Source organism: Mya arenaria, chromosome 16, assembly GCF_026914265.1.
Source record: "Mya arenaria isolate MELC-2E11 chromosome 16, ASM2691426v1".
In the NCBI taxonomy this organism is placed as follows: Eukaryota; Metazoa; Mollusca; class Bivalvia; order Myida; family Myidae; genus Mya; species Mya arenaria.
Window position 1 is genome coordinate 52,511,458 of NC_069137.1, and position 11,633 is coordinate 52,523,090.

The window sequence follows — 11,633 nt, forward strand, 5'->3', positions numbered from 1 at the left end:
CATTGAATAATAAACACTATAATAAGTTTGTTTCGAATATCAAAGATTGTCATTATTTGTCAAATACACTCATGTGCCACGAATAATTATGGCATAAAAAGGGTGAATGACCTGAAAGAGTAAGAACCAGATTACAACTAAATGCTTTAGCTTTTTGAACATTAAACAGATATAGTGGATAAAGCCAGTATGGCCGAATTGCATTCAAGTTAATCTGAATATCTCGTATTAATTTTAGATTTTAATGAATTCATATGTGAAATTAAGATAAACTTGAATGCAAAACGGCCATACTGGCTTTATCCAAAATGATATCCATTATAGCAAGATACACAAATAGATCGGTCACGTTCAAGTGATTACAATTTGTATGAGTCGCTCTAGATCTGGTATGTTTATCTGATACAAATGACTACCTTTGATAACATTGATAAACTAAAAATGGGACATCGCCTTTACAATGTATAAGCAAAATAGTCATTGCAACAATAGCATGAAGTTATGTCCATACATCGGGTGTTGTCCTTTTGAAAAATCTATAAAAGATTTGTGTTCTTTAAGTGCTTAGACTTAAACAAATACTTTTGCTGTGCCTTTATCTTCTTTAATCTGGTTTTGGTGGATTTAATTTGGATAACACTCGTATGATCTTATTTAACACAATTTCAACACCGTGAAACAGTTTACATGGATATGTACATAGAGTCATTTTTAATAATAAGCTGTTGTGTATAAGAATAAGTTACTGTATATTAAAAAGTTACCAGTAAAACAAAAGATACAAGGTTAGAGGTCTCTGCTTGCGCTGATTATATATTGAAGGAAAACTGCTATACTAACTTTAGTGTGTATTGCATAAATTGGATGAATATCTGAAATTGCAGGGTTTGTGGAATACAAGACATGGATAAATTGCTAACAATTATTTACTCTGTCTCTTTTTGGACTCTTGTCAAGTGCGACTATGATTGCATTTGCAACTACAACGTCGAGGCAACAATTAACTCTAGCCCAACCGAGGGTCAACCGATTGGCTACATGTATGAGTTTGATTGTAAACCGCTTATCTCAATCGGAAAGCCTCCAGGGTGGGGCCTCGTCGCATTTGAACACAAGGTTTGTCAATCTTTGTTATGTTTAACCAGCCATAAGCAGACAGGGCCCATTTATCGGTGCTCATTTTGGGGCTCAACCATCGGTTTTTAGTACATATCTGATTGTAAAATGCTTATCAACACAGAAACACCTCCAGTTGGTCATTGTATTTGAACATATGGGTTGTCAATCTGTTTTATGTTTTAACAGTATTAAGTAGGCATACAGCCAGTTGCCGAACCTTATATTTGAGCTCAAAACTCGGCTAAATGTATTGATCTGATGTGATCTGACACAGAGACGCAGCGAGCATGGGGAATGGCTACATTTGTACAAAACGTTCTTCAATTTTTTAAAGAATCTTTAGCAGGCAGAGCCAAATTGTCGAAGCTCATTTAGAGGAATAAAAACTGGTTTTAGGTATTGATCCTGTTGTAAATGTAAAAACGTACATTAGGCTTTATTGTTTGTTTTGCAAATGTCATCAAAATATGAATTCCAGATTGATTTCCTCATAATGTACAGTTTTTTTATCGTCTTCCAATTTACCCATAATAGTAGTGTGTATTCACAAAAACAAATGCAATTGTAAGAGTATAATCGGCAATGGTGTCTTTCGAAAATATATAAACTTAACATGTTATTATTGATGTAAATTATATTCCACATTTGTGTTCAGCAGCGTACACCGCACTCAAATTCTTTGTCACGTAGTTGTCTCATCCGGGTAATATTTTTAACAATACTTACATTACTTATGGAATAATACTCGTTGTAACATATGTCTTATTACATCGTTTCAGGCAGGATATTTGGCCCTGGACGCCAACATACAAGTACAAATGTGTCCAGGTAGTCCTCCAGATGGAGATGTAGTATGTGAGTAGACGAGGTTTTTATTAATAATAATAAAGAAATTGACTTAGATTTTACAGCATAAATGGAGTTTAGACTTGGAGTTTAAATTAAAACTATTTGTGACTTAGATTAAAGAACTAAAATAATAATTTAGGATTTGTATTGAACAAATTTCTGTTTTAGATTAAACAAAGAAAACATATTTCTGCCTTATCTTTAACCGATGAAGATAATTTCAGACTTTGATTTAACATATCAAGCATATATCTGAGTAGGTTTAACAGAAAAAGCAGAGTCCCTACTTAGATTTACAAGATGAAATGAGTCTTACTTAGACTTATCGGATAAAACGGAGTCTTCACTTAGATTTCATGGATTAAATGAGTCATGACTTATTTTAACGGATAAAAAAGATGTCTGTCTTAGAATATACACCAGATCTAAGATATGTAATCAAAGTATCGAATTATTGATTTTTTAAGTAATTAATTCCTTGTGGGAAAGCCCAGAAGTGAGACCTTGCGCGCTGGCAAATATGTTTTTTACCACCTTCGGTCGAAAGGAAAGTAAAGTATACTCAATCACGGTTATCAGTGACTTAATGACTTGTCTTTCATATAGCAGATGTAAGAGTCATAGCCACGAGTAAAATATTTACTTTTGTGTGCACGAGTTTTTTCCTTACATAAATTAGGATGATATCGAATGACAAGTCTATAATTTAACTTTTTCAGAAAAACGCGCCAAGTTATATGGGAACGTAACGTCATTTCTAAAATGATGCTCGATTTAGAGAGCGCACGTTAAAATTTTAATTTTACTGGTACATCTCTATAAACCTCTGAAAATCCTATGTTGTTTTATTTTCGTCATTGTTATCCATGGATTTATATTTCACTGCTACAGATACAACAAAACTAGCACCAAGACCAACGACAACAAGACCAACGACAATGACTACAAGACCAACGACAATGACTACAAGATCAACAACACCAACAACAACCACACCAACAACAATTACACCATCACCAATAGCAAGTACAACAATATCAGTACTATCAACAAGTGCAGCAAGAACAATAATACCAACAACAGCAAACACGCCTCTGATGTTAAGCATTGAAAGCAGCTCTTCGGGACTTTCCTCTGGTATTTATAACAACGATTCCACTACAGTGATCCTACCACCATTTACAACTCCGTCTACTTCATTGAATAACAACACTATCAAACTAAATCAAACAAACATAGACACCACTGTCTCGAGTGTTCACAACACTGATTCCAGCATACTAATGTCGATTTTGACAAAGACCCAATCATTCACAACGTCGTTCGTTCCCTCAAGTAAAACCACTAGTAACACTTACATAACTGATTCAGCTTACAATAACATAACACATGCTCCAATACATGTAAACACTGAAAATAATAACTATACAGATGATCCACTCGTTAGAAATACTTCCGTTTTTACGCAAACAAACAAATACATCGTTTCTACAGAAACAATTGTTGCTACAGCGTCGCAAAATACACCATTAAACCCTGAATCAAGCCATTCAATGCAAACAAGTAAATGGGAATCCGTGACACCATCTGTAACAAATTATAGTCCGACCGTGACCACCCAGATAGAACATCTCGTCAGTCAGAGCATTTTTCCAACTCATAGATCACCACAAACTCCAATCACGACATCATTTATCAGTAACTTAATATCCACACCAACAGATTACAATTATAACATAACTGTATCAGAATATAAATCGACACAAGTGTTATCGACACTAAGAGAAGTCACCACACCCAACGTATTGAATGTGTCAGAAAGCCAGAGTTTAACAGAAACTTCGAGGATGCCGACCACATCTGCAAAACCGACAGTCATCATAACTTCTCCGATCAGCACGACAACAGGTATTCTGTTCGAATGTACACAATATATAAGAACGGTATAGAACTATAGACTTGTTAGTTTTTATAGTCGGTACCAAGGTTATTCATTACGGATAAAATATAAATAGTATGTTACTCGGTCAGCTATTGGAAAGTAGCACATCGGGGAGCTTGCTTAAAGTTCACATCGCACGCGACTGAAGGCAAGCAGCCAAATAACATAGTATTTCTATTATTTCTTACATTAATAGTAATATATTTTTATTTAATTCGAAGTACTATTTTTTTCCTATTTGAATTGGAAAGTAGATTTACGAATGTGCTCTAGACTACTGCAGTGTTAAACACTGCATTGTTTTCGATTCCCATATCTTATGCTAAAAGAGGGAATTTAGACGAAAATAAACATGTGTGAAATCAGAAGAGTTATTGGGAGGGTTTCCAAACATTTTGTTTGGGCACATATCTTTGAAAGAAGCTCTGTAGTTACGAATCAGTGCTTCTAGATTGACAGGTACTATATTTTGAACGCTGACATCCTGGGCAGAACATTAAAAGGCGCATACTTAATACAATATTATGCCAACACCACTTACCATGGAGAGGATAATTGTTAATTTAAGTTCACGATAGCAACATAGTTCAACAAGTGAACAACACAAGTCTGTAATTCGCGGTTGGCGTATACATGATTGAAATATTTCCTTTTGATTTTCCCGACGTGAACTATATTGCGATGATACTCTAAAACAAATATGATTTTCAGTTTAGCATATGCCTTAAAGGCTAAAGCTGGATGATTTAGTGTAGTTTTTCAGAAAAATGTCGCAGATCGTATGCCAATGTAATGACATTTAGGAAATTGTGCCACCGCCCTGTCCTCGCTGAACTTAATTTAGATGTGAGAGCGGGGTAAATTCTAAAAGCACTGAAACATATTAAATGTATTTCTGACTGTTTGAAACAGTGAACTACCATCTTTATTGCGCTGATATTTCTCTGTAAGTTCCCAGAAAGTAAATAGTAAATAAAAAAAAATTGAAATTTCACTGAGAAACTAGAAAAAAGAACATTACTATTTTACTATTAGTTTTCAATAGTTCACTATTCATTCCCTGCAAAATATCAATAAGTTTCTACAGTAAGAATATAAAGAAGTGACTAATCTTCAAATATTGCATCTTTTCAGAAAGAATTGATCTTTGCCCATACAAGTTTCTATCCGAGGTGCACGAAAATATTCAGAACAAAGTATTTAGGCAGTATGGGAAATACTGCTATGAATTGCGGCTGAAAACCGGAACCTGGTTGGATGGTAAGTACAGAAGTTTCATCACATAAACGATCCTCCGTAAACTTTAAGGCAAATGGCCGTAGATTAATGCGTATCAACGATAGTAACATGAATTTGCTTCACATCTCACAAAACAGTCCTCAACATAATAACTTCAATAGTTGTTGTTTATCCTGTTATTATATCATATATTCATTCTTCAGCGTCAAAGGATTGTTCGGAACGGGGAGGAATGTTGGTTGTTATAACAGATCCGCACGTGCAGTCACTCGTCCATGGCCTTGTAAATAACCTTCAGCCGCCCGCTGATATCTGGCTTGGTCTTTCCGATAGAGCTGAGGAAGGGGTATGGCGATGGGTCGATGGTAATTATAAGTTGGTTGCTAGATGTAGTTTAATGAATATAAGCATGTAGAAATTAGAAATAGATGCAAAAACAGTATAATTATTTAGCTAAAATAGGTCCAGGAACGACTAAAAATATGGTTTCAATCAGGCAATTATCTTTCGTCATTTTGTAAAGAAGCACTCTTTTAACTTAACCATTTATATACTTTTTGTTAAGGCCTTTAGAAAAATAGGTTAAAAATGGGAGGAGCTTACACGTGCGGCCTTCTAGTAGGCGTTTTAATATTACGATAGTAAGTGATATAAACCTACTTATCAGGTCCAAATATCCTTTGAAAGTGTGCGAGATGACAATGATGAGAGGTTATGCTGAGGCAAAAACTTTTCTACAGTTCTCTCTTTTTCATGTCATCTGATTAGTTACAATAGTCTTATTTGACTCACTAAGACTAAGACTAACAATTATATCCGAGACAGCGTAATTATGGACCACAACACTGGCATTTCGATTAAAAGCTATTGCAAAAGGTTGTTAATAGAATGTTTCAACTAGGTCTTTAACGCGGCTTCTACATGTTTATACAGTAATTTCTTTCTTTCAGGTCAGCCGATTAGTTACACTAACTGGACACCGGTAGACCCCGTGTTCAACGACATTAATGATTGCGCCATTATGAGCCACAACTCGGGTAATTGGATGCAGGCAGAGTGTAGTTTCTATATGCTCCATACAGAACGCCTTCCATGGGTCTGCCAGTACGGTGCGTAACGTGTATACACTAACACAATTAATAATAAAATGATTACAAGACAGCGGCAAAGCCAGGCTTAACTCATCCCTCTACTCCTTTCCACACATAAGAAAACGTCCCTCGGTGAGTTGTTGACTGAGGTGTGCCCGACACCAACCACACGTCCATTCCTTCAAGCTACTATTAATGATATATGTCATGTGTTCCCTTTCCGGATAGAAAAATCCGACCCGAGGGCACCTGCGTTGCCTCGTGCGAGGCTTGCCGAGTTACCGGCTACGCAGCGTGCCCGAGGGTCGGATTTTTCTATCCGGAACGGATACACATGATAGATTTTTTTCTAGCATACCTTAATTTATTTATTTTTGTGAAGAAACTGCATAAAAAAGCTCATTTTTGTACATTTAACCAAAACGCCCGTGCGATAATGTTTACTGACGTTATGACGCGCAGTAATTTTTATTCACTGTCAACGTCAATAAGTTCCTTCGATATCAAGTCTTTGAAGGGTTATTTCGATTTGTTGTGAAGATATATTTTTGCAAAGTTAATGTTTATGAAACTCATCTATTGAAATCTCATAATTATGGTTACTTCAAGTATATAATGAAAGAAATAAAAAGTATTACGTCACAGCGCGTGACTCATCTGTCATGGGGGGATGCCAGATGGGATTTTCCAGCACGGCTGACGTCACCGGAAATGCCTATCCGGTGTGCTAGAATATACACACTTTTTCCTCGAAGTTATTTTTCCTTCAGAACGGTAACAATGGACATGCAATTTAATATCTTGATCAGAATTTTACCAACAAATAGTATGTGTAATATCTTTTACAGGCAGCTATCTATACAAAGGCGTTGACACCGTTCCAGACCATAAATTATATGTGTTTTTACAGAAATCTAGCGATAAGTGATACAATAGCGTTGGCAACGTTACAGACGGTAACATATCTGACTTTCTTTTACATGCTACTATCGGTGAGTGATAGAATAGCGTTGACACAGTGTCAGACCATAACATATGTATACTGTCATTTACAGCTATCTAGCAATGAGTGATACAATTGCATTGACACCGTTCCAGACCAAAACATATTTTGTACTGTTTTTTCCAGCTATCTAGCAATGAATTATACAATAGTATTAACACCGTTACAGATCATAACATATCTGTACTGTTTTTTACAGCTAACTAGCAATGAGTGATACAATAGCGTTGACACCGTACTGTCTTTTACAGCTATCTAGCGATTAGTTATAAAATAGCATTAACACCGTTACAGGCCGTAAAATGTGTATACTTTCTTTTACAGCTATCTAGCGATGAATGCCACAAAATCGTTGACACCGCCCCAGAGTGGATGTTCATGAAAATGCTAAACTTGAAACTTGAAAATACGATTTTCTTGTTGGACCCGTCTGCAAATGTTTGTATTAGAAAGTAAAAATGCGTAATACTGTAACAATTGCATTTGCCTTTGTGAACACAGTTTACTGTTATCAGTAAATTGAACAAGAATAAAAAGAGAATGCATCATGAGATAATAATCTGGAATCTATTATTTTGAATGACATTTGCAAAACAAACAATTGAGCTTAATGTGATAATAGTAGTTTTTCAAAACTCCCTTTGTCGCTACTTGCCAAAGGAGATTTCGGTAGGAGATTGCGATACCTATAGGAAATTGTTATAGTACCGTGAAACCTTCTTCTATTCAAAAACAATTTTCAGGGCCATTATAATTTAAGACTTCGTTATCAATTAAAGTATACACACTGCATTTCACATGTTATTATGCAACGTGAAAATATTAAAAACATTCTTCTGCAATCTATTAAATTGTTGCTAAGTTAATACCACACTTTTGACAATATCAAATAAAGTCGGCAACCTTCTGTGCGCCGACTGTAAATGTGGTAAAATGTTACTTTAAAAATCAGAGATAATTTTTCAACACAGCTGTTAAAAAAGATGGATTCAAAATATATCTGGGAAGAACTGAAAGATACTCATAACATATAAATTGATACATACGTATTCTAAAATAGTGATTATATATTTATTTAATCGTTCATTGAAGATGTTATGTTAGATATTAATAATGATAACTTAATTCGGTTTAGTAATAAGTAGAACGTTCTCACGGGATATGTTTTTATTATTATTTGTGTTATGATAATTCTTAGATAAACGAAAGACATTTTATGTGTAATGTTAAAAATAAACGTTATACAGAAGAATATTTACAACAATGGCAAAGAATTGTCAACGAAAAGGGAACTTGAACTTGAAACCTCATTTGAATCTTTTTTAGACAAATTTGCGCAAGAAGTCTTAGAATTTATATTACAAAATAACGTATTTGTTCTCATAACTTAAGATTACATACTGGTAGATAAAACAGACTTAAAAGAAACTTGCGTCATTGTCAAATATGTGATTCAAATGAATAAAAAGACGAGCATCACTTTATGTTTAAGTGTTAACCATATGTTCTGTAAAGACACATTTTATTAAAGGTTATCATAAGAGTTACACTTTGTGTGTTTAAGTTTGAACAGCTGTCTAATTCCCAAAAATATTCTGAAGCTTTTAAGCTAGGTTAATATATATATCGGAAGCATTTAAGACTCGATATACTTCACTAATAAATATATAAACCTAAATTACTAATTGGTGCATAATTATAAGTAGTTTTTTACATTGACATAAAGCTCATTTAAGTCTTGTTTTATCTGTTTGTTTAGATATTAGATACTATATTTGTCCTGTTAGTTAGTCATATAATGAAAATGTTCATTCCAACATGTATATGTATACGAAAGTCAAACAATATTCTTGTACTTCATTTGATAAATTGCAATATAACTATTTTCAGTTCATCGTTCATATGTCAATAATGATAGTCGCTCACTGCATAGTACAATTGTTATTATAATATATTTATATGTAAATATAATACACATAAAAATGTATTAAAGTTTTCGTGTAATAAAATATAAGTGTTTTTTCTGTTCTATTCTTAAAAACACCGTTCAGGCACTAATGCTCTATAAGAACCCGTTCGTGTAAAACTTGGACATAAAACGTTCTGTTTGAATACATTACTGCCTTTTAAGTTAAACACATTATAGATAAACTTGTTATACATACGTCTACATGAGATGATGGATTCGGCCAAAACAAAATGGGTATATAGTGACACCAACTATTGCCTCTTTCTTAAATAATAGCATCAGGAAAGGAATATTTCCTGATAGATTAAAAAACAACTGAACGAGGGTTATCATGTATTATCTACAATATAGAAGAATCTTGAAAGACACGTTGCCAATCAACTTCAGACTTACTTCCATGAATCTAATATATATATATATATTATAATATCATATAAATACGCAAGCATGGTTTAAGAAGAAAACATCCCTGTAGTATCGCCTTGACTTGTTTGATAGATGCGTTGATAAGAGATGTAGACATCGGCAAAATTATTGGAACTGTTTTTCTTGATATTTGGAAAGCATTTGATTAAGTCGATCACAAAATCTTTTTGCACAAATGAAACTAAACTATTTTTCAAAGCTAGCACAAAAGATACACTATGAAAATATTGTATTAATTATCTCACTGGTGAACTCAAATATATGTTCCATAACTCATATATACTTACCTCATTTGATAATTTTTGTCATATTTGGTGCAATGGCAATGGTACCAATGTAAATAAAATAAAAGAATCTACAAATTACTTTGGCATGAATAATCTTATAAACACAGAAAGGGTCAACATCTTGTAGGTTGTTGCAAGATTTAGAATGGTTAACGATAACAGACATCATATTCAATCCTTCAAACAGAAGGCTTGGCAGCGAGTTCACTTCATGCGATCATTCAAATACGTTCTTGATCGTAAATCGCGTGAGGTTCTGTATTTAACATTTATTAGGCCTTTGTTGGAATATGCCGATGTTGTCTGAAATAATCTGACGCAAGCTGATGAGGATGACTTAGAAAATTTACAACATGAGTCGGCCAGAATTATATCGGGTGCAACTCGGCTAGTATTTTTTTACCAATCTTTATGTTAAAACTGGAAACGAACCATTCAAAGAAAGGCGACGTAAACATAAACTTATCCTATTTTACAAGATGTTTCACTCTCTTGCACCAGCATATCTAATTTCACTGATTCCAACAAGAGTCTGCGATACTACTTCGTATAACCTTTGTTTGCCATTTACTTCAGTTTATTATAGATACATTATTGCTCATTGGATCCTTGATGAAACCATATTCAGTTAATTGTATCGACAGCCCCACTTTTGACTACGCGCGGCTCATAACGAATGCAGTTCGCTGTCTACAAGCTTGAAGGCGTAGCTTTTAATATCCAGCAGGGCATATGATAGTTATATAGTATTTCCTTTATATCTTCGTTTTTTCGTTTTTATCTTAACTGTTTGTCTGTCAGCCTGCCTACCTACCTGCCTGTCTGCCTGCCTGGCTATCTGTCTGTCTGCCAGCTATAGTTCACGACAGGAATAACTGAAAAGTTCTTATTTTTTATCAAAATTTTGATTCATTATGTTACACATATAACATTTGTTAAGTGAACAATTATTTCTTATAATGATAAATAAATTGCGTGCATTATTTAAAAAAGACAATAAAGGAAAAATCAAGTTTGGCAAATGTATGTAAATTCCTCTTCCTAGCAAACATTGAACTGAGGAATAATGCAATGCATTTAAATTTAATAAATAGAAATGCTGACAATAATATTTGTTCTACAAAAATCGGAAGTCATTTAAATCGACTTTTCTGCGTCTCTCTTCAGGAGAAACATTGCTACTCTACTGTACTCATATTGACACATTTGCACCAATCTAGCACCTAGTCGCAATGTTGACACACTAACGGAATGAACCGCCGCTTGTGAGCGTCAACATCTGGTTTCATTCGATGATATGGGAACGTCTTCTTTGTTCAGTCATAACATAAAAGCATCGATGGAGTTCTATTGTAAGTTTTGTTTACTAAAGCAATTAATTATTTTTTCATCATCATCATCATCATCATCATCATCATCATCATCATCATCATCATGTTCATCTTTTTTTCCATTAAATTACAATCTTTAAAAATCACAACAATATTGACACTTCCATCAACTTGTTCTAAAACTGTACAACCTTTAAACATAGTTCCCGTGTACACACTAATTGTGGTTGCATGGTCGGTCTGCGAGTGTGTAGCTACAAACATAGGTAAGATACAGTTCAAACATTTGTTGAAAATTCATCAGCAGGGTTTAAAAATGATGATACTTTACCCATGTAATTTGAAAAATGCTCCAATGTCTGTCCCGTTGAGACTAT

General features: G+C 34.2%; 1 protein-coding gene across 1 annotated transcript; it reads left to right on the forward strand.

Moving 5' to 3' along the window:
* The first annotated feature begins 2,906 nt into the window (after positions 1-2,906).
* On the forward strand, positions 2,907-8,258 carry LOC128221796 (uncharacterized). The gene is made up of 5 exons (XM_052930398.1): positions 2,907-3,876; positions 5,045-5,170; positions 5,353-5,514; positions 6,100-6,258; positions 7,568-8,258. Exons 1-5 carry the CDS (start codon positions 2,907-2,909, stop codon positions 7,573-7,575), a joined length of 1,425 nt encoding a protein of 474 aa, XP_052786358.1. The 3' UTR covers positions 7,576-8,258.
* The last annotated feature ends 3,375 nt before the right edge of the window (positions 8,259-11,633 follow it).

Coding starts and splice junctions, on each gene's coding strand:
- LOC128221796 (XM_052930398.1), top strand. CDS start 2,907: ATGACTACAAGACCAACGACAATGACTACAAGATCAACAACACCAACA. Junction 3,877..5,044: donor TCCGATCAGCACGACAACAG/GTATTCTGTTCG, acceptor GCATCTTTTCAG/AAAGAATTGATCTTTGCCCA. Junction 5,171..5,352: donor AACCGGAACCTGGTTGGATG/GTAAGTACAGAA, acceptor TTCATTCTTCAG/CGTCAAAGGATTGTTCGGAA.